The sequence below is a fragment of the Momordica charantia genome, assembly GCF_013281855.1.
Source record: "Momordica charantia cultivar OHB3-1 chromosome 7 unlocalized genomic scaffold, Mcharantia_2.0 BLBB01000007.1, whole genome shotgun sequence".
NCBI lineage: Eukaryota > Viridiplantae > Streptophyta > Magnoliopsida > Cucurbitales > Cucurbitaceae > Momordica > Momordica charantia.
Genome location: NW_028275165.1, coordinates 5,187,790 through 5,211,453, shown reverse-complemented (window position 1 = coordinate 5,211,453; position 23,664 = coordinate 5,187,790). Strand labels below are relative to the sequence as shown.

General features: G+C 36.3%; 1 protein-coding gene across 1 annotated transcript; it reads left to right on the top strand.

Moving 5' to 3' along the window:
* The first annotated feature begins 2,468 nt into the window (after nucleotides 1–2,468).
* On the top strand, nucleotides 2,469–23,661 carry LOC111019831 (Tetratricopeptide repeat (TPR)-like superfamily protein). Its single transcript, XM_022296324.2, has 25 exons — nucleotides 2,469–2,676; nucleotides 2,780–2,853; nucleotides 2,948–3,009; nucleotides 3,656–3,748; nucleotides 4,257–4,329; nucleotides 4,428–4,736; nucleotides 4,941–5,008; nucleotides 5,136–5,267; nucleotides 6,003–6,044; nucleotides 6,132–6,656; nucleotides 7,355–7,512; nucleotides 9,282–9,801; nucleotides 9,877–9,939; nucleotides 10,037–10,138; nucleotides 10,663–10,977; nucleotides 11,573–11,665; nucleotides 11,768–11,869; nucleotides 12,229–12,333; nucleotides 12,500–12,633; nucleotides 13,203–13,386; nucleotides 18,109–18,240; nucleotides 18,445–18,557; nucleotides 19,301–19,388; nucleotides 20,331–22,622; nucleotides 23,359–23,661. The coding sequence occupies exons 2-24, from the start codon at nucleotides 2,790–2,792 to the stop codon at nucleotides 22,446–22,448; spliced, it is 5,595 nt and encodes a 1,864-aa protein (XP_022152016.1). The 5' UTR covers nucleotides 2,469–2,676; nucleotides 2,780–2,789; the 3' UTR covers nucleotides 22,449–22,622; nucleotides 23,359–23,661.
* The last annotated feature ends 3 nt before the right edge of the window (nucleotides 23,662–23,664 follow it).

Sequence of the window (23,664 nt, the reverse complement as noted above, 5' to 3'; positions counted from 1 at the left end):
CAGCTCTTACTTCAAACTTTTGAGCGCCCAACTTAGGTCAATCTTCTTCAAATACCAAACTTAATCAACATGGCAAGTCTAAGTTGAGTTTCTCAAAGTTGGCTTAAGTTATGACCATAACATTGTGTTCGACGTCCGACCTACTATATATTGTTCGATGTCTGACATATGATCTACTTCAATTTTGAAAGATGGAAAGTCACCACTTCGGCAGATTTTCAAACCCAAGAAAAACTTCTCTGCCAGGTCGAACTCGGACCAGCTAGAGAGGGGGTCAATGTTTGGGGGTGAAAATCGTACAGCCACGTGGAAGACAGAAAAAGGTCCAACTTTGGAGGTCTTCCCTTTGGTGGTCTGACCTGGAGGTCTTCTTTTTGGTGGCCGACCTGAAGATCTTCCTTTTGGTGGTTGATCTGTAGTGGCCGACCTGAAGAGCTTCCCTAAGGGTCGACCTGAAGAGCTATTTGAGGGTCGACCTGAAGGTCTTGCCTGAAGAGCTCCCTGAGGGTCGACATGAAGGTCTTGTCTGAAGAACTCCCTGAGGGCCGACCTGAAGGTCTTGCCTAATGGCCGACCTGAGGCATTCCCTAAAGGCCGATTTGAAGGTCTTCCCTGAAGGTTATTCAAAGGAGGAATGACCTTCCATACTTAGCCAAATTCCAGATGACAAGAGTATGAACTGGAATAGCTACTCCCGACAGGTCGATCTTGGTCCCGACATACTCAACCGCTGGTCGGATTCCTTGTTGGGTACCTCAACCTATAAATAGAGCACTTCATTCTTCAGTCAGGTATCATATTCTAGCTCGACCTCCATACTAAGGTCGGACTCAAAACTGACTTGAGCGTCGGAGTGTTTGTTCCCTTGTGCAGGTCTTCCCTCGCCAAGTGGCTTTCAACTCATCCCAGTCAGTTGACCTTAACCCTTTGAGCTGGTCATCTGTTTCCAAGGATACTCAAGCTCTTCCTGCGGTCATACCTGGAGCAGGTCAAGCTCTCCCGACGGTCATATCTAGAGCAGGTCGAGCTCTTCCGCGTGGCCGACTTTCACCAGGTCATATCCCGTCACATTTTTTTGCATAAACAGAATTGACAGAATGTGGCAACAAACACTATGTTTAGATTAGATCAACGAACCAAAAAATAACTTAAAACTTATTCTTGACTTAATTCCTTGTACCATAAAATCTTTTTTGGCCCATTAACCTTGATTTTATCTCTGGACAAACTCTTCCTTATTCAATGTCATGTCAAATTAGCATTTATTAGTGAAATCAACATGCCACAATAACTTTCAAAGTAATCGTATTAACAACTTGTACCTTCTATTAAAAATAAAAATTGAAAACTTAACAACACAATTGAAGCTTTCTTAAAATTAAAAAATAGATATACGTAATAAGTCAACGTTGAGGGACTAAACCCATGATTTAACATTTATATGATGACCAGTTACTAGTTTAATTCTCAAATTTCTCCTTTCAGCTTAAGAAAACAACTATTTTTATTGATAGTATTATTATTGTTTATTTAGTAAGAGTTGGAGGGATGAAAACAGACATTTTAAAAGTTATTTTAGGACAAAATTGAGATTTAAACCTGAATTATTGGTTTAGAATTGAAACATAATTTAAATGTGTTGATTAGAAGACGATAATTGCACAACAGAGGTCGCATTTTGAAATTTGATTATTATTATTTATGGTTGGAAAATAAAATTTTCAAAAGACATTAGAGTTTTGATGGGTGATCTGACTTGTATTTTTTATTTTTAGTGTTTTTAAGATACGTATTTGATAATTTTGAAATTTAATATCAATTTTAAAATTTGTTCCATGATGTTTAGTAATATATTTATAAAGGTTACTAACTAAATATTTAATTCAATCTAAAATAATAAATATATTAACATTTTTTGTTATAAATTTGGTAGAATTATTATTTTATAATGGATAATATATTATATTTTACATGTTCTAATTTTAACAAACAAAAAAAAATCGAGTTTATAACATAAAATAATATATTATCAAAATTTTTATCTTTTTTAACGTAATTCTACATTTTAAAGTTTCAAATTCATACTAAAAAAGTTTCAAATTCAAAATCTAAAAAAACTGAATTTATTACATCAAAAATAGTTTTAAAAAACAAATCTACAAGTATATTCACTCACCCACCAAAACATCCTCCTCATTGCTGCTGGTCCAGTGGGGCCCACTCCTAATCCCATATCTTAATCTCTACCTTTCATATGGCAGCATCCATGCCTCACTTCTCCATCTCAATTTAAACCATTTATTTATTTTCATTTTTAATTTTATATATATATATATATATATATATATATTTCTTAATAGTAAAAATTTAGAAAAAAAAAGAAAAAGATAATTTAGAGACTACTACAGAAGCAGGTCACAAAATGCCAAGTTTCTCATTCTGACTCTTAAATCTCAACCCTTCCTTCCTTATCACACACTCCCTTTTCCCTCTCCATTTTCCCTCTATCTTCTTCTCCTCTATTTGTATTGTTTGAGAGCTTCGTTTCGAAACTCCTCTCCATTTTTTTCCGCTCTTCATTATCCAGTCCTCCCAAATCTCGCTCTCTCCAACTCTACACCGCTCTGAACCCCTTCTTCATTCTTCGTCTTCGTCGTCGTCTCGTTCGAGTAATTGGTAATGGATAATTCTTTGTTGTTGTTCTTCTTCTTTCTCCTCATTAATGGCTTACTCAATAGTAATAAACTTCTCCTCCTCCTTCTATGGCCTCTGTTCTCAGGTGGACAAAAATGGCCCCAAGAAACAGCCATGGCAAGCCCAAGGCAGACAAGAAGAAGAAGAAAGAAGAGAAGGGTAATCTCGTCATTTCACCTAACTTCATTCATTTCCTCTCCAGCCCAGAAATTATTGGCTTTTATTTTTTTAATTTCGGTTTTGTTTTTTGCAGTTCTTCCAGTTGTTATGGACATCTCTGTTCTCCTTCCTGATGAGACCCATGTTGTCCTAAAGGTTCTTTATTTATTTATTTTTAATTTGCGTTTTCTTTTTTCTTCTTCTTATGTAATTTCCATGTCTCATGTTCTTACCATCTTTTTTTTTAATACAAAAAATTATGTGAGGACCAGTTGAGTAACAAGATGCTTTAAACATTGAGCTTATAAAATATTATAGAATTATCTTTCTCAGTACTTTTCAAATGTTTATTAACTCCACTTTTAGCATGTTTTATTCCTAATCCTAATGGTTACAAATTTTATTTATTCGGTGGGATTTGATACATTATTTTACGAATTCAATGATTTCCGTATGATTTGCGAATATAATTCTTTTTTTTTTGACATATGCGAATATAATTCTTGGGAATTGCTACTTATTTAATTGTTATTATGTTGGGATATTTGTGAAGAGAATTATTAATGGCGAGTTGAAAATATTTATATATTGGTGATATTAAATTTAAATTCTCTTTTCTTTGTTAGCGTTATTCTTTTTTTTTAATTACTAGTGCTGACATTTTTTTTTTAAATTTTCGGTTACTGAAAAGTTACATCTCTTCTGTCCTTTTTCCACTTTTTTATTTATTTATTTTGAATACCATTTTTTTTAAATTAATGGGGAAAAATATAATTACTATATAACATTACTTTTAAAGCAGGGAATATCTACGGACAAAATAATTGACGTCCGTCGCCTATTGTCCGTCAAGACCGAGACTTGCAATATTACCAATTTCTCCCTTTCTCATGAGGTAATTTACATTATTTATTTCTTTTGGTTGTGAATATTTGTTCTTAATTTTGATCATTATAAAATGATATATATATATTTTCTAAAATTTGGGAGGAAAATAGATTATTTTTCATATTCAATCAGAAGAATAAGAATAATTCTTTAACCTTTCTATCAATTTGATTAAATTTGATTTATTATTTTACCTATTCAATAGTATTTCTATTTTTCAATTGAGTTTGCTTACTTAAAACCTATTTAATATTTTTTATGAGTTCATCGAACTATTCATACCAATCAATTAATATATTTTCAATTTTTGAAGAAAATTATCATTTCAATTGATTTTTTCGAGCATATGATAAACCATAATATTATCTCTAAAATTGATGGTTCGATTACCACTTCGACATTATCCGAGAGTTTTTGATAAAAAGTTTATTTAAAATTTAAAAATTCAAAACGTAGTAAGAGAATTAATCAGGGTGTTTTAGACATTTCACAATGTTACCCTTTTTATTCTAAAGGTAAGAGGGCCACGGTTGAAGGACTCGGTGGACGTTTCCGCACTGAAGCCGTGCACGCTGACGTTAGTCGAAGGTACGAAACGTCGCCGTTTTGGGAAACATTTCCCTTTTATTCCTTTATTTTGAATGTCTGATCTGATTCGTCCTTTGGATAACTGTCGCCGGCGACAGAGGACTACGATGAGGAGCTCGCGGCGGCGCACGTCCGGCGACTCCTCGACGTCGTGGCATGTACGACGTGTTTTGGATTGTCGGTGTCAGGGAAGGATCAGAACGGTGGTAAGCTCGACGGCGGTGGCCGGAATTCGTCGGCGCCGGATAAGAACGCCAAGAAGTCTCCGACGTCCGCCGCTTCTGCTAAGTCCGATGGTTCTGCAGCGAAGCACGACGAGGCGGAGGCCGAGATCAGCCATTCCTGTCCCAAGCTTGGAACGTTCTACGATTTCTTCTCTCTATCACACCTCACGCCTCCTCTCCAGTGTAACTTTTCTCTTCCTGTTATGCTCTTATCGTGTTTTGATTTTTGAAGTATGAAGAATTTCTGTCGAACTGAGTGATTTTCTACCAGGACTGGCAAATTCCTTTGTTCTTCTCTCTCTCTCTCTCTGAGTTTTCCTCCTCTTTTTCTGGTTGTCTGTTATTGATTGTTCCGTTTCCGAATGTTACTTGCCGGTGGTGCTGCAGTTGTTCGGAGAGTAAACAAGCAGCAAGTCGATGGGATTTCGCCTGATGATCATCTTTTTTCGCTTGAGGTAAGTAGCTATTTTCTTCTTAATTTCAGGAATTATGTCACTCCGTTCGCGATATTCGAAGGCATTATCCTTTTATTTTTATGCTGAATTGAGTAATTTGACTGTCAATTCTTTTTAAATTGTTCAGGCAAAGCTTTGCAACGGGAAGGTTGTGCGCGTAGAATCTTGCAGGAAGGGATTCTTTAGTGTTGGAAAACACCGGATTTTGAGTCACAACCTGGTTGATTTGTTACGCCAGCTTAGTAGAGCCTTCGATAACGTTAGCTTCTTTTATAATTTTCTCATATTCATAAAATTATCACTGCATTTTTGTAGCTGTTATTCTTTTCTCTTATTTTCTTGAAGAATCTGTATTGTGGGTTCTAGCATATCAGGATATGTGGGAAAAACGAATTATTCATTTCAGCTAAGACTAAGAGCTTAGGAAAGTTAAGTAAGTTGAGTTTAAAAACTATTTTTTGTTTTTATAAAACAGCAAGTTGTTTTTTAGTGAAGATATTTTTTGATTACTGTTCTTCACTTAATTTCTCACAAATGAGGAGTTTATAGAACACTTGAAGTTGTTTCTTCTCTGGAAACATGGGCGGCAAATAGTGATTTACTAGAACGGAGTAAGTTGAAATTATTTGTTAGCATACAAGAAACATCTTTTTGGAACTCTTATAATTTTACCAACATTTACATGCCTCAATAAGCACAAAACAATAGTCCTAAGATCAACCAACTCTACTGACAGACAATTCCATTACGAAGGAAGTTGGATAGGGTTCATTTGCCTTTTGTATTTTGAAATTTTGACTTTTGATAATAAATTTTATCATCTTGGTAAAAATTTTCTTTTATAGTCATGACATTTACTCTCATACTATGCCAAAGAGAACAACAAAATTTTACTGTATTGTAGAATTTCTGTTACCATGAAATTTATTTGTCTTTTTAATTTAAGATTTGGTAATACTGGTTGCACTTACATTTCAAATTTCTTATGTTTTAGGCATATAGTGATCTCATCAAAGCATTCTCAGAACGCAACAAGGTTGACCCTGATTCTTTTGGTTGGTAGTATGTACAACTTCTCGTTTTAAATTTATCTCTTGTAAATTACTTTCGTATTTCCTTGCAGTTTGGAAATCTTCCTTACGGCTTCAGAGCCAACACATGGCTTGTTCCTCCTGTGTCCGCACAGGTGCTTTCAGTTTTCCCTCCTCTTCCTGCCGAGGATGAAATTTGGGGGGGAAATGGAGGCGGTTTAGGAAGAGATGGTAAAAGTGACTTGATACCATGGGCCAGTGAGTTTCTATTTCTTGCATCTATGCCATGCAAGACAGCAGAAGAAAGACAGATTCGGGATAGAAAGGCTTTCCTTCTACACAGCCTTTTTGTAGATGTTGCCATTTTCAGAGCCATTAAAGCAATCCAGCATGTTATAGGAATGTCAAAGGTGCATCATTTAGTTTCAGAGGATAAAGTTTTTTTTACTGAGAGAGTAGGGGATTTAAAAATTACGGTCACAAAGGATGTTCCTGATGCAAGTTGTAAGGTAGATACGAAAATTGATGGAGTTCAAGCAATTGGAATGGACCAAAAGGACCTGGTGGAAAAGAATTTATTGAAGGGAATCACTGCCGATGAAAATACTGCTGCCCATGTAAGATGCTTTTCAATAAAACTTTTGCTCATTCAACAATGTCTGGGGGTTGGATTATTGTTATTATCATTATTTTTAGGTTTAAACTTTAAAATACTATTTTAGCCCCTCTTCTTTTGGCTTTGCTTCATTTTTGGTCCCTACACCCTCAAAATGTGTATTTTAGTCCCTGTATTTTCAACTTTTGTTTATTTTAGTTATTGTACTTCAACTTTTGTTTATTTTAGTTATTGTACTTTCAAGCCATCTATTTCTGGTCTTGTACTTTTAAAACATGACCAATTTGGTCTTTATTTGCAAAACTTTTATACATATTTTATACGCAAGGAAAACCCTTGAATACAAAATTATGGCTACATTTTAAGAAATTTAACGAGCGAAGTGTCCTTGATGAAATTACGGTTGAAAGAAATAAGATGAAAATGAAAATGAAGGGACCAAAATGATCACTTTTTAAAAGTATAGGGACAAAAAATGGACGTTTTGAAAGTATAGGAACTAAAATGAATAAAAGTTGCAACTATAAAAACCAAAATGAACATTTTAAAATTTCAGAGACCAAAAGAACCAAAGTCGCAAGTACATGGGCTAAAATAGTACTTAAACCTTATTTTTAACTTAATTGTTTTTGTTTCTAATTTAGTAGTTTATATGGCTTTCCTTCATAGTCGTTAAAGTAAGTTTTGTTATGGGTATAGGATACTGCAGTCCTAGGTGTCATAAATGTAAGATACTGTGGTTATATCTCCATTGTGAAAGTTGAGGGGAAAGAGAACGAGAAAGTCAGTTCTCAATATCAAAGCATTGAACTTCTTGACCAGCCCGAAGGTGGTGCCAATGCCCTTAACATTAATAGGTATAAATATCTCAACCATTTTAAGTGCTGTAGCAATTTCCTTCTATCATAATCCCTACATGCAGATTGTGTATATTTTACATGTTGCTTGTTGCAGTACTTTGATCTCTAGCTTTGGTTTTTGCATTCGGCTTGTAGAATATCGTTTAACTATCTTTATAACATTTTTTTTTAATCTAGATTTTGCTGAATGCCTTTCAAGTAAGCCTACTTTCAAATGCTCATAGATAAAGAGCACATTTGATTGAACTTATGGAATCTTTAAAAGTATCTTTAATTGGCTAGAAACACTTCTTATTTTTTAATAGTATATGGATGTGTTGAAAAGAATTTTTGAAAGTTTAAAATCTATCTTAATACTCTCTATTGCTTTCGGGAAAAGTTATTGCTGTTAACATTGTTGGCGGAGAAAATGTTTCTTTTAAACTAGTTGAGAAGCATCAAAAGATCACCTTTAACTTCCCATTCCTTCTGTTGAAACTTGAAAAACTAATATTCTGTGATTTTATTCATACCGGTCGTGAAGTACAGCCCTATTTTTAAAGAGAGGCTATAATGTTATGTGGTATAGGGACTAATGTTAACTAGCCAATACGGAAGATGTCAAAGAAAGGTAAATGACAGATCTACTCTCTATTGCTTTAGGGAAAAGTTGTTGCTGTTAACATTGTTGGTGGAGAAAATGTTTCTTTTAAACTAGTTTGAGAAGCATCAAAAGATCACCTTTAACTTCCCATTCCTTCTGTTGAAACTTGGAAAACTAATATTCTGTGATTTTATTCATACCCGTCGAGAAGTACAGCTCTATTTTTAAAGAGAGGCTATAATGTTATGTGGTATAGGGACTAATGTTAACTAGCCAATAAGGAAGATGTCAAAGAAAGGTAAATAACAGATCTACCTTTTAGTATACACAGGATGAATAAAACCAAGTAATTACAGAGATTTATAGGGTCTAGCGATGAAAAAGAGGATAGAAGTTTGGGCTAGAGAGATTGACGGATACACTTGACGAAAAAGGATAGGTATGTACTAGAATTGTTCCTCGTTGATTCAAAGATCCTTCTGCCATGGGTTGGTTTCAGATAGCACCGAAAACCTTCCCTTATATGTATTGAATAACTCTGATTCCTGTTGACACTTGAAAAACTAATTATTTTGTAATTTTATTCAAATCCATTTAAATACAACCTAGAACTTAAAAGAGAGGCCATATGTATATATGGTATTAGTAGTAAGGGTAAATAACCAGAGCGTAGGCCGGGTAATTACAGTGATTTACAGTGGACAAATGACAAAAAGGAGGAAAAAGAAGATAAAAAGTTGCAGGCCATAGGGATCGTTATGGGCTTGGGGACAAAAGATAAAGATGGCCTTTCAACAGCTTCCTAGTGCGATTGCACTCTTGGAGGATTGAATATTACTCAGTTACCCAGTTATGAAATTTCCATGATGAAGTTATCAATTTGGTATGTTAAATTTTAATACATTATGTGCAGCCTGCAGGACACTGACGTCCATGGCTGTTTGTTGCCTTTGTTAGTAAATTGCACCAGCATTTATGCCTTCTTTTTTCTTCTTATTTTGTTTGTATGTATTTTTAAACGTGCCAACACATGCTTACAAGATACTTCTACGTTAAAGTGTTCTTGGAAAATATGTATAGGCAGATACTACCTGTACTGAGAACATGTATCTGAACCTGATTCCTTGTTCCTACTTAGCAATTTTTATGTCACGGAGAGTTTGACCTGTATTTTTTCTTACAGTCTGAGATTATTACTTCACCAAACTACACCTTCAGAGCATAACAAATCTCTTACCCATTTGCAAAATATGGAACAAGAAGAACTTGGTGCAGCCCAAGCTTTTGTAGAGAAACTACTAAAAGACAGTCTTGCGAAGCTTGAAAAGGAGGAGATAAGATCCAATCATTTTGTTAGATGGGAACTTGGGGCCTGCTGGATTCAACATTTGCAAGATCAAAAAAACACAGAAAAAGATAAGAAACCATCCTCTGAAAAGGCCAAGAATGAAATGAAGGTGGAGGGACTTGGGACACCTCTGAAATCTCTCAAGAATAAGAAAAAGCAAGATGTGAAAACTTTAAAGATGCAGTCTGGAAATGATTCCGGTTCAGATGGCATGAATGGTGAAGTCAACAATGCTACCTCGTGTGAAGCTGAAAATGAAACAAATTCAAAAGAAAATGAAATAGCATTAAGGAGGAAGTTGTCTGAAGAGGCCTTTGATCGACTGAAAAGTCTGGACACTGGTTTGCATTGCAAGGTAATACTTCTTCAGAGGCTGTGGCATCTTCCATCATCTATCATACCTGAGCTAACTAATCACTTGTTATTTCAGTCAATGCAAGAACTAATTGACTTGTCCCAGAATTATTACGTGGAAGTTGCTCTTCCGAAACTGGTAATTTTACATTTATTAGTCACATACACTTTTCTTTCTCTTGCATATTAATATTGTCATGGTAATTCCCTTTTCTAGCATTTATCATGCTTTACAGGTGTCAGATTTTGGTTCTTTGGAACTTTCACCAGTTGATGGGCGTACTCTAACAGATTTCATGCACACTAGAGGTCTTCAGATGCGTTCTCTGGGTCATATTGTAAGTTCATTAATGTATCCATGCCTTTGCAACATTTTATTGTTTGTTTTCTTGCATTTATATCAACGAGCTGAAAACGATGGGAATTGAACATGCTGTGGGTTGTTTTGCTCTTACATCTTGCCAATCTTCAAACAAGCTCCCCCTTTCAGAATCTCTCTTCCATGATTTAGCAATTTACCATGTCACTCCTGTTGTTTTACTGGGCATGAATGAACAAGGTTTGGAAAAAAAACCCTTTTAGTTACAAAACATTGGTGCAGCATCTACACTATGAATTGGCATTGCTTGTCAGGCTCCTATCTCATTCTTTCAACTGGAAATGCTCCTCATATTTTCGCTTGAACTGAAAATTAATGGGATATATTAGAAAAAAAACTTGACTTTATATCTTAAGAGTATGGATATGAATTATTTTACCTTCATATATGTTCTTAATAATAATAAAGAGAATACTTATATCAGAAAAATGTGAAAGTTCCTCCACTGTATGATATTATATTTGAGTTCTGTTCCCTTTTTAGGTCAAGCTTTCAGAAAAACTCTCACATGTGCAATCACTTTGCATACATGAGATGATAGTGCGGGCTTTTAAGCATATTATTCGGGCTGTCATAGCTGCTGTTGACACAGACAAGATGGCTGTTTCTGTTGCTGCCACATTGAATTTGCTCCTTGGGGTTCCTGAAAGTGGAGAGCCACTGAGGTCCTGCAATGTTCATTCCCTTGTCTGGAGATGGCTGGAGCTATTCTTAATGAAGCGATATGAATGGGACATAAGCAGCTTCAACTACAGAGATTTAAGAAAATTTGCAATTTTGCGTGGCATGTGTCACAAGGTATTAAGGACCACATTTCGATTTCAAAATCCTATTCATGGTCTTTCATTCTGCAATGCTATATGGATTCATCTCTTTGGAATTTGATGTGACTATTATCATGTTAGCTCCCTCATGTATTAAGATTCAACATATCATTTTTGTTAATGAAAGAATATAAATCAGCCTATCTCAAAAGGAGCCAAATCAAAAACAACAAAGACAAAATATGAAAGATAGAATTACAAAGGGCTCCAACTTTTGAGGATATGAGACCATGAATAGTTGTAGAACTCTTTGTTCACATACTCCAAAAGAGACATATTAAACCTGATTATGGTCCACACCCCTCCAAGAATTCTCCATCCCTCGAAAAATTTTCCTCTTTTCTTGACCCAAATATTTCACAAAATAGTAGGGAAGGCTGCCCTCCACAAGGCTCCTCCCCAAGGATGGAACAACACCTTGAGTAAATGAGTATTGAGCAACACGAATTATTGCAAGCCAAATAGGAAGAAAGATTCAAGATACCACGTCAAGACAAAAAAGCATGTGCAGGTTATAATGTGATAATTGACTGTCAATTTCTAATTTTTTTTTTCCCTTAAAATTTTAGGTGGGCATTGAGCTGGTTCCACGAGACTTTGATATGGATTCTCCATTTCCATTCCAAAAGTCGGATGTTGTAAGCCTGGTCCCAGTGCATAAGGTGATAGAATGGACACCTTAACTTTAGGATACATTTTTTCAATATGGCTTTGGATTTAAAAATGATCAAGTTTAATTTGAATGCAATTCCGTCTTCTTTCAGCAAGCAGCATGTTCATCTGCAGATGGAAGGCAGCTCCTTGAATCTTCGAAAACAGCTTTAGATAAAGGAAAACTTGAAGATGCTGTAACCTATGGTACAAAGGTATGCCATTTACAATCGTGGTTTGGTGTTCTTTTTCTTGCTACCTTGAGGAGAGTCAAGTGACTAAGGACCTAACCATAAGTTCAAATCTCTTCAAGAGTAATTCTTTTGCCTTGTTTTTTTTTTTTTTAGTGTCTTTCGCAGTTTCGCCTTAAGAGAGTCTGCAACATGTGCAGTATTTGAGAACAAATAATTATTTTGCTTATGTTTTGCCTAAGAGAGTCTGTAACATGTGCAGTATGACAAAATCAAAGACTCTTCATGTGCACTACTTAGAGCCTTTATTTCACAAGTTGTAAATATGTTTAAATGCACGAACTAATTGAACTTCATGCTTGCTACCTCCTTTCCTACCTCAGGCTCTTGCAAAACTTGTTGCAGTTTGTGGTCCCTATCATCGAATGACAGCTGGAGCTTACAGTCTCCTTGCTGTAGTTTTATATCACACTGGCGATTTCAATCAGGTAGTTTATTCTCTTAAGTATTGTTATGCATCTTATTGGGCAATGTACATGACCTTCTATTTCTTCTTTCTTCTTTCTTATTTATTCATTTTCATGTTTTTTTCTTTTGTTTTTGGGGTAAGGAAAGTATTGAGGTGAAAGTTAATTCATTGGTTTTCCATTATAGGCTACTATTTACCAGCAAAAAGCCCTGGATATCAATGAGAGAGAATTGGGACTTGATCATCCAGATACAATGAAGAGTTATGGGGATTTAGCTGTTTTCTATTACAGACTTCAGCATACAGAGTTAGCTCTCAAGTATGCCTTCCTCACTACTACAGAGTTGCTAACTTAATGCTACGTTACAATATGTGTGTGTTTAGAGTGTTAAGATTTCTAAATATGATTTCTTATCAATAGTTGAATATTCTAATACATTTATAGAGTCACTCGCAAAAGTTCTCTCTCTCTCTCTCTCTCTCTCTCTCTCCTTCCAATCTATATTTGTCATTCATAGCCACGTTAGAATGAGTTAATAGTTTGGTGAACTGTTCTTGAGAGATCGTCATATTTGTGGTTTACATTACTTACAAAGTTGACCTTAACTTTTGAGTTTATATTGTTATCTTTTTATCTTTTACTTTATTTTGCTTATTTCACTCTTTCAAGAGTTTATTAAACATTTTTCATTAATTCAATGAGAAGTTTGTTTCTTGTTAAAGAAAAAAACATCACGTATCAAGTTGAAGTCTCAACTAAATATTTAAATGTTAATTAGGTAGGTCATCAATGGGGGTGTTTCTTTGTATACCCCATGAGTGTCATATAGGTTTGATTGTAACTTTTCAGCCTATCAATGAAAAATGTTTCTTGTTTCAATAAATTAGGTATGTAAAACGTGCTCTCTATCTTTTACATCTCACCTGTGGCCCCTCTCATCCAAATACTGCTGCAACATACATCAATGTGGCTATGATGGAGGAAGGGCTTGGAAATGTGCATGTTGCCCTCAGATATCTCCACAAAGCTCTCAAGTGTAACCAAAGATTACTTGGCCCAGATCACATTCAGGTTTTGCTTTGACCTTACTTATCCTAATTTTTTTTCACATTTTTATTATGAAAAAAAATTAATTTCTTGCCTTAGTGATAATCTGAAATGCAATTTTATATTATAATTTTTCTGCTTTATCGGCAATTGGCCATGACTGGAAAAGGACCATACTTTATTCACTCAAGTCTTTATTTGTGGTAAATTTGGCACAATGGTGTTGGTTTTTTTAACAACAGAATAACTAGATGAGAGAAGATTCTGTTACAGATTTTTTAGATCAGAAACAAAAAGAGGAATATTCAACAGGAAAAGGTAGGTCCCCCACCCAGTGGAGTGGTAAGCTACTTACAAAAGAAGGACCTTCCAATCTAAAATAATCTTCAAAGGACTATAATTACACAAAAAAAGAAAAAGATTTTATGGTTTCAGCACCGCCAAGAATTATTGTGCTGACTGCTGAACAATACTATAAACAACATCCATAACTGAATACTTGTATTCGAAAATTCTCTGAGTCCTCTCCTTCCAGAGTTGCCAAAAAAGGACTTTTGCTGGACAGTTGCATAAAATTTTCACCTCCAGCCCTCGAGGGCTTCCAAAAGCCAATCATCCACTTTTTTCAGAAGGCAAATCAAATACCCACTTTTCGAAGAATGAAAGATCGACCCCAATGAGTATACTCGCAATGCAAGATTAAGTGATCCAAAGATTCCCCCTCTTTAAAACAGACAGCAAACGGAAGGAGATAAGGCCCAAGGCCCAAGGCCCAAATTTCCTTTGAAGCTTCTAATAGGTATTTAGACTTCTGTAGGCTACTGTCAAAAGAAGAAATTTACATTCATAGGCACCTTGAATTTCAAAATCACCTTAATCAAAGGTGGAGTATCCGACGCTTTAAGGAATGCCAATTTCAAGGAAAATTGCCCTGGTGAGTCAACGGTCCAAGACACCCTACCCTCCCCTTCTCTAAACAAGTCAGTTTTCCTTAGGAGAGCCACCCAACTGCCTATTGCTCGATCAAAGAGTCTTCTTCTAATGTCCAAGTCCCAAGTCATTTGATGAACCACCCAACAATCGATTATGAAAGCTTCCTTTTTCGAGGAAATTGGATAGATATCCGGGAACCTTGGGCTAAAGGAACTGAGTCTGCCCAAGGATCGTCCCAAAAGTGAATTCTTTTACCATTAGCAACTTTGAAGTTTAAGAGAGAAAAAAGGGAACCATTACCCTTGGCAACGTTGAACCATGGTTTTATGAAGTCATGGCCTTCATGGGGATTAGAGGTCCATCCTGACGAGCTCCATGTATGGCAACAATAACTCTCTTCCATAAGGCCTCTTTCTCTTGCGTGAATCTCCATAACCCTTCCATCGTGAGGGTCTCATTGCTATTTCTGAAAGAACCTACCCCAAGGCCTCAATGGATAGCGGGCAGAGAGGCCCATTTCCAAGCAACGAAGTGAGGCCTCAGTTTATACTGTCCTCATTCCATATAAAGTCTCTAGCTTGTAACCATTTGAGGTTTTTGGTGTTAAGAAAGCTTGTAACAATTTGTTTTGGACTATATTGGTGGAGGCCCTTTTCCACCTCCCTTTCATGATAGAGGGGCATTCCTTGCATATTTCTTTCTTTGTGGTTTTATAGAATATCTAGCTTGAGACTTGAGAGGAATAGGAGGATCTTCGGTGATGTAGAAAGTAGGGGTGTTCACGGGTTGGGTTGAATCGGGTTAAGGGGTTTTTTTGGACCAACTCGAAAATTCGGGTTGTTCAAAACAGAGAACCGATAGAACCAAACTAAATAGCCAAACCCAACCCAACATTTTCGGGTTGGGTCATTGGGTTGGATTTTTTTTTTTCTCAAAGAAAACTGGATTGCTACTACACATCAATAAGGAAGACAGCGGAGATGGGGTGTAGAGACGGCAGCGCCGTCGGTTTGGGTGAAGCCGCCATCGGAAAATCGCCAATTAATTCCCTTTTCTTGTTTTTTGACAGGGGAAGCTAATTTCAATCAACTTCTACAATCTTTTTAACCCAGATTGAAAAATTATCTTTCGTCCATATTGGTCACCTATTTTTTTATCAGAAGAACCCAACAAGAAAGAAGTAGTGAAAAAGAAAAAAGAATATATACAACACAAAGAACCCATTTCTGAGAAACAAAATCCCCAAAAGATAAAAAAAAAAGAAAAGAAACATTACCTGTGTGTGATGAAATTGCATAAACAAATATGTGAGAGTCCTATTAAGAATATTAGTTTATTAGTATGAATGCGTAGTATGGTAATTAGTATGATAATTAGTTAGGGTGAGTTGTTATAAATAAGGGTAGTAGGGAGAGGAGAAGATCATCTTGGAGAATTGTATTTTGGTAAGGAACTTGAGAGAGTTCTTGGGAGAGAGATAGCCCTCTCGAAAGGCTATCAATTATTGTTAGGTTCTTGTATTCGGGTACCTAACTAAATCATGAAAAAAACACTCTTACACTATGAGCTTACATATTTAAATATACAACAAAACTTTAGCGCGCCCCATTAATGGCGAAAAGAACATGATGAAATTAAAGGGCAAGTTCATATATGTTAGAGAGGAAGAGGAAGGTGGGTGTAGAGACCGCGGCGACTAAGAGACGGGAGACGAGAGTGATGGGTGGCTAGCGGCTACTATCGGTGATGGGGAGATGAAAGATTGAGAGAGGAGAATGAGATTCGAGGGAGACGGCCGACGGCGAAGGCAATGAAGAGACGAAGATAGGAGGTTGAGATTTGAGAGAGATGGGAGAAAACTGAAATGGGGAGGCGGAGATTGAAGATTCTGGAAACCATAAAAATTAAGAAACATATATATATATGATTTTGGTTCGGTTCGAGCTGAACCGAATTTTGTTTAGTCGAACCCGTGAACCGAACCGAACCGTTCGGTTCGCATAAATTGTAACCCAACCCAAACCGTTGCTTTTTCTAACCCAACCCAAACCGACGGTTTGGGTTAGACTCTTCGGGTTCTTTGGGTTGTTGGTTTCTTGAACACCCCTAGTAGAAAGTCTGTGAGGAGGTTTGTGCCTTAGCTAGATTCAACTTCCATTGCAATTGTGGAGAGTTGCTCATCTAAGGTCTGCCCAAAGTGACAGAGCCCATATCATAATTTGCAGTAGTATGGGACCTGTGTTTGTGCAGCCCTTCCAAGAAAAAGGGAAACAAGTAGGATCTACCTCCTAGAAAAGGAATGCATTTAGTACAATCGAAAGATAAAAATGAATTAAAAATATCTAAGAACGAGAAGGGAATTGAAGAGGAAGGGAGGAGGAAGAATTTGAAGTACGGTCAAAATGAATCTCGTTTTATCCAACCTCGGCTCCATGTGGTTGGCTCGAAGGTCTTCTATGCCTTCAGTAGTACTGATCTCCCACCTTTGTTTAATGGATAAAAATCAATTTATATAGGCTAAAGGCCCTAAATTTGATTAAAGTAATCCTTAATCGCATCGGCTATACAATGTCCAACATCCTTTTTACATCTACGTGTGGCACAACGCTGGTGGATTTTTTTTAATACCTTTGCTTCACCATTCTTCCCCAATCTTCATAGTACCTCACCATTCTTCCCCAATCTTCATAGTACCTCCATAGTGGAATAAGAATACCTCAAAACATCTAAATTAGAAAACTAGCAAAATAAAATCTTATACTTGACTTTATAGAGATGTTTCGTGATTTTGTCAAGGAAGGAAACTTGAACATGTGTTTGAAATAAAATTTTATTTGCGTAGTATGGAAGAAGACACATGAGATAAAGATTCAAAAGTGTGAGACTTTGCGGTAATGGGTTCAAACTCCATGTGGCACCTACTTAGGGTATTAAAATCCTGTGAGTTTCTAGACAACTAAATGTTGTAGGATTAGATAGTTGTCTAGTGAGATTAATCGAGGTGGGTACTAAATGTTGTAGGATTAGGTAGTTGTCTAGTGAGATTAATCGAGGTGGGTACTAAATGTTGTAGAATTAGGTAGTTGTCTAGTGAGATTAATCGAGGTGGGTAAGTGGGCTCGACTCCAGTTTAGGAGGAGGATCATTGAGCAGCAATTGAAATCCATTCATGAATTTCAGTTGTGGAACCACGGTGTCGGGGTTCGAATCCCTCCTTGCCCAAAACCGGCCAAAAAGGATTGGGTACTGCAAAAGAAAAAATTGCAAAACTCGATCCAATTTATAAGTTACTTGGAGGGTTTCTCAACTAAATAATCTCCTAAATTAAAGGATGAAACATTTCCCTGACAAAGACATTGCCACTAAAATCGGGCAGCGCAACCTGTGAAGCATTCTATGGTGCCTTAGAAGATCCATGATGTACTTTTGCTATGAGGCAGTGGTTTACCTCGTGGCTGATGTTAGCGGTTTGGGAGTGGCCGTTCGGTCGCCTATGATACTAGGACCAATACGTCAAAATGGGTTCGGACTCTCATAGATATAAAACAAGAAACCACAATAAACAAGTTCTCGGAATTGCATGCACTAGTTTAGACCTTATATCAGCAGATGCATTTTTTATTCCAGAGGTTCCCCTTTATTTCTTACTTTCGGTCTGATAACTTAGTTGCTAGTCTGAAATATTGCATGGTTGATGAAAATTTTGATAATAAATTATTGGTTCATTAGAAGAATGAAAATTTTCTGGCTCACATTACTCTTGCATGTCATGAGGTATATCAAGCTCTGCTTTAATTTTCCTAATTTCTCCAGACAGCAGCAAGCTACCATGCTATAGCAATTGCACTCTCATTAATGGAAGCATACCCCTTAAGTGTTCAACATGAGCAGACGACCTTGCAGATTCTGCAAGCAAAGCTGGGCCCAGATGATCTACGCACGCAAGTAAGTTCTTGATATCTGGAGTCATATATGACCTTGTTGCCTTCTTTTTATTGGTAACAATTTGTACTCATTATCGTGTAAAATTATAAAAGGAGGTTAATCCCTCTTGACTTTTTCAAAGAATCCCTTTTTCCTCTGTTTCGTAAAAAATATTTGTTCTTGAAAAGTTTTCTATGGTCGTTCATTTTAGATTTAATCCTGCAGGATGCTGCTGCTTGGCTAGAATATTTTGAGTCCAAAGCTTTTGAACAACAGGAAGCTGCAAGGAATGGTACTCGAAAGCCTGATGCATCAATAGCTAGTAAAGGCCACTTAAGGTAAATAGTGCATTCTGATATTTGACCTGCAGGTCATTTTGACAAATAGTAAAACTGTGATGTTACTCTGTGCTCTATATTAGTTAATTAATTTTACAGGTGTACTATTGTGTTTTGTTTTGTTTTTTTTTTTTTTTCCTTTTGTTTCATCATTTATATCTGTGGATAATTCGAGCAAATGTATTCTGGATGGCTGAGATTGACAAGTACTTGTCTTTGTCGATTATGCAAAGTATTTTATTTGACCATTCATTTTTCTATGAACTTTTACCTATTTTATGGCAATAATCGTACCACACTTACAAGATAGATGCTGAGAAGATTAAGTTTTTGTAAGCTCATGTTGTGTTATGGAAAATTACACATGAACTGAATGTTTCATAGGCTTATCTTAATCTCTGATGTTTGTATCATGTACTAAATGCAAATACGCTTTCAATGCCTAGATTTTGTTATCTCATTATCAGTGTTCTCCTTTCTGTTTTATTTCTTTGCATCTAAAGGTACGTACTAGGAATTCTTCAGCAATTGAAAAGAATTATAGTTTTAGTTTATTTAATCCCCCCCCCCCCCCCCCCCCCCAATATAACATCGTCACTTGAGAATTAAAATTGGAAATTTTATATCTACCTTGTGTTCTCCCCTTTTGTGGGTTATTAAATACTTACTTTTCTTCTTTGTTCAGTTGTACATGTTAATATTACCCTAGAACTTATTGTTTGTTGCTTCCTTGAACATGGCAGTGTATCAGATTTGCTTGACTATATAAACCCCAGTCATGATGCCAAAGGAAGGGATGCAGCAGCAAAGAGGAAAAACTATATTGTGAAGGTAGTCGACTTGTGTAATGTTAATCATAGTGATGTTTGATTAGATAAGGAATCAATTAAGGTAACTTCATGTACTGTTAGTTTAAAAAATGGATGATTTTGGAAGTGGAAAATTTTGAGAAAATTTGGGATAGGAACATTTAGGGTCTGTTCGGTAATATTTTCTTTTTTCTTGTTTCTTGTTTTTTTATTTTGATTTCTCGTTTTTTCTTTTTCAATCAAGGAAAACATAATTGCATAAGGCAACTGTTTTTTGTTTCTTATTTATCTTATTTTTTAATTGAAAAAAGAAGCATAAACATATTTGATGACCATTTATTGTTGTTCTCTAAAATTTTAAATAATAATAGTAAAAATTTTATTATGAAAATTAAAATTTCAAATTAAATGTGTTATATTTATTTTGATATTAATTATGCATTTTATAAGTAAAAAATGATAAAGTAATGCTTTTATCTCTGTTTTGGAAAAAACTAGAAACATAGACAAAAAACAAGAAACTTGATTTTGTTGCTTCCAAAATTTCTACACAATTTTGGATTTGGAAACGTTTCTTAAAAATGAGATCCAAGAAACAAAAATAGTTATCAAAAAGACTAGAAACGAAAAACAAGAAACAAGAATGAGAAAAGTGCCTTTCTTACCTCAAAATTCAAAGATAAGTAGGATGGCAATTTTCTACTGGCTCTTCATATGATGCATGATTTTTCTCTTTGTACCATATATTCTAGTGAGCAGATTTTTCATTTTATTTTATTTTTCTCTGAGAAAAATTGTTTGTTTCAGCAGATATTAAATAGTCCTAAATCCTAATAGCCATATTTTAAGTTATAATCAATCAACAAACAGAGACAGTTTATTTGTTACATCAAGTTAACAACGCTGACAATCTCTTCCATATATAGTTTTGTTATTCATCTCATTGTTCTATTCTACCTTGCAGCTAAAGGGAAGATCTGACCAGAGTATGAGTTTGGCACATGGTGACGAATCTCCAAAAGAGACCTCAAAAGAGGTTTCTGATGAAGAAACACATGTACCTGGACCAGGATATGGTCCACGTACTGATGAGGAGACTAACACACGAGTTGAGGCCCAGCAGCCTGTTACTGAGGAAGCTGTTGAGGAAAGGCCAAAAACGGCTGATGATGTCATATCCGAACTCCATCCTGAAGGAGAAGATGGATGGCAAGCAGTTCAAAGACCAAGATCAGCTGGGTCATATGGGCGGCGACTGAAACAACGTCGAGCCACTTTCGGCAAGGTCTTTAGTTACCAGAAGATGAATATGGATGTTGACAGTGAATCTCATACACTGAAGAATAATAATCAGAACAGTCGATTATATGTTTTAAAGAAAAGAACAATATCCCATGGGAGCTATACAGATCATCATTCAATGAATTCCTATCAAGGTTCCAAATTTGGGAGGAGAACAGTCAAAACTCTGACTTACAGGGTTAAGTCAATTCCTTCATCTACAGAAACTGCTGCAGCAGTGGTGCCTGAAACTGGTGACAAGGTTCGCTCTGCAGTAGAACCTGCTAGATCCTCAACTCCAAATGATGGTAGCTCATTGAAGAATGCAATAGTCAGCCTTGGAAAATCACCTTCATACAAAGAAGTGGCTGTAGCTCCACCAGGTACTATTACCATGTTGCAGGTCAGGGTGCCTCAGAGTGGTATAAATGGTGCTGAGGAACTCAGAGTTGAGAAACATGAAGAAAGACCAAATGAAATGAAGGGAATTTCTGATAGTACTATTGATGAATCTCCAGTTTTCTTGAAAGAGGGAAAAATAGAGGAGAAAAATGATGAAACTCAAGCAGGAGGTGCTGTGGATAATAACCCTTCTCAAATGGTGTCTGAGACAATGGGAGGACTTCAATCCTGTGTTGTTGATGTGAGTGAAGTTGTGGAGGACAATGTACCTACCGATAGTATGTCCTATCCTGTTGGTTCTCCTGAAAATAGACCCTCTGTGGAGGATTTACCAAGCAGCTTTGAATCTGAAAATTTTGACTCCTCCCTTGAACAAGTTGAAGATTTGAAGGACAAGTCGTTGGTTTTAAGTTCTGGTGAAACTCGAGGACTCAATAATAAGAAATTATCTGCTTCTGCTGCTCCATTCAATCCATCGCCAGTTGTTATGCGTGCTGCACCTGTAGCCATGAACATAACAATTCCTGCCGGTCCCCGTGCCATTCAACCTATAACACCTTGGCCAGTAAACATGAATATTCACCCAGGGCCTCCTTCAGTATTGCCAACAATTAATCCATTATGCTCCTCTCCTCACCAACCTTACCCATCCCCACCACCAACTCCAGGCATGATGCAATCCATGCCCTTTATGTACCCTCCTTATTCCCAACCACAGGCGATACCAACTTACACTCAGCCTTTATCTGTACCTGGCTATTCCCAAGCAGTACCAACCAGTACATTTCCTGTTACCCCCAGTGCTTTTCATCCCAACCCTTTCACTTGGCCGTGCAATGTGAACACTAGCACATCAGACTGCGTTCCTGGCACAGTTTGGCCTGGTAGTCATCCACCAGAGTTTTCTGTCCTGTCACCTGTTGATCCAGTTAATGACTTCATTAAAGATCCAAATGTCAAATGCGATGATTCATCAAAAATTCTGCCAGCAGACATTGACAGCCCAGGAGAAGCTAAGAAAGAAAATAATACTCTGGCATCTAAGTGCATGGTTAGTGAAAATGGAGGTGCTGGGCTTGGTTTAGAAAGAGTGAAAGAAAATTGTCACCCGAATCCATGCATGGTTGAAAGTTCAATAATCGAACCCACACAAAAAGCCATTTCAAATGGAAATGTAGAAAGTAGTAGTGAAAAGGTTGATGGTGAGAAAACCTTCAGCATTTTGATAAGGGGAAGAAGAAATCGGAAACAGACTCTCAGAATGCCAATTAGTTTGCTAAATCGACCTTATGGCTCACAATCGTTCAAAGTAATTTATAACAGAGTAGTCAGAGGAAGTGATCTTCCTAAGTTTACCAGCTATCCAGCTAACAAAGAATGTACAGCTAGTGCAACATAGTTGTAGGCTGTGCCATTCTTACAATCAGATGGTTCAAAGATAGACAAGGATGTTGATCTTGTGTCCTGTTAGCAAATGGAGTAACCTGGAACTGGATGTCTTCTGGCTTCATGTTTCCTATCATCCCTGCCTTGTCACTTTCATGATTCAAACAAACTTCTGAGAAATATTGAGGTTTGTTTCCTTTAAGCAATCCGGCACAAACTTTTATCCTCATCTTTATACGTATACATATTATTGTTGTTATTATTATTATTATTTTTTTGGCAGAAACAGAATATTTTATTGATAGGAAGTTGATATTTTAGAGTTGAATTCCTTCATCAAGTTGAGTCATGCCTCCATTAAATGAAAGTAGTTAGTTATTTTTTGTCTCGCCCTTGTCTATCTCCGTACTATAAATCGTATTAGCATGGGGTCAAAGTTTTGGGTTTAATAGTTTCCTGTTCACAATAGTTGGTGTTCAGATGCTGGACTTTGTGCATATATCACAAGCATGAAGTTTAGAGCTACTATACTGTATTTGGCCTCCTATTTGGCAGACGCCCATAGGAGGAAAACTGCATCTATACTTGCTGCTATTATGTTTGTCAAGAACCAATACTGTTTTTAGCCTTCAAAATTATTTAATGGAGCATTCTGTATTTGACCAGACTTAAAAGCGATTGCAACCATACAATGCCATTAGTAATTTTATAATTTTTAGTTTGAGTCTGTAAGTTGTTAATTGGTTAGTAGTTGGGGGATCAGATAACAAGACTTGAACAAGAACAAAGACTCTTGTTGAGAACTCTTGAGAGTTTTAAACCCTTTTGATGCTAATTGTTAAAACTTTAATCTGCAGCAGTTTGAATTTGGTGCTTAGTTTGTGTAATTGCAGGCTGATTATACGATCTTCCTTGATGTGCAGGCATGATCAACATCTGGTGAATAATTAAGCAGCTCTTAAGGGGGAAATTGGATCACAGCTTTCAAAGATAAGTTGGTCTCTGGCTCTGGATAGTCATAGCAGTGATTTTGGTAGTGTAGTTTCAAAGTGTATACCACTGATTATTTCATTTATGTTTGACCCATCAACTTTTCTCTTTTTATTGCATGATCAAGTTGATTAGAACCTTTTTTTATGTTCTAATGATATAACAATGAGCCAAAGAATAAGGAACTGCTCCCATTAAAATCTTGAGCCTTTTAATAATGTTTGGTTTTTGAGTTATAT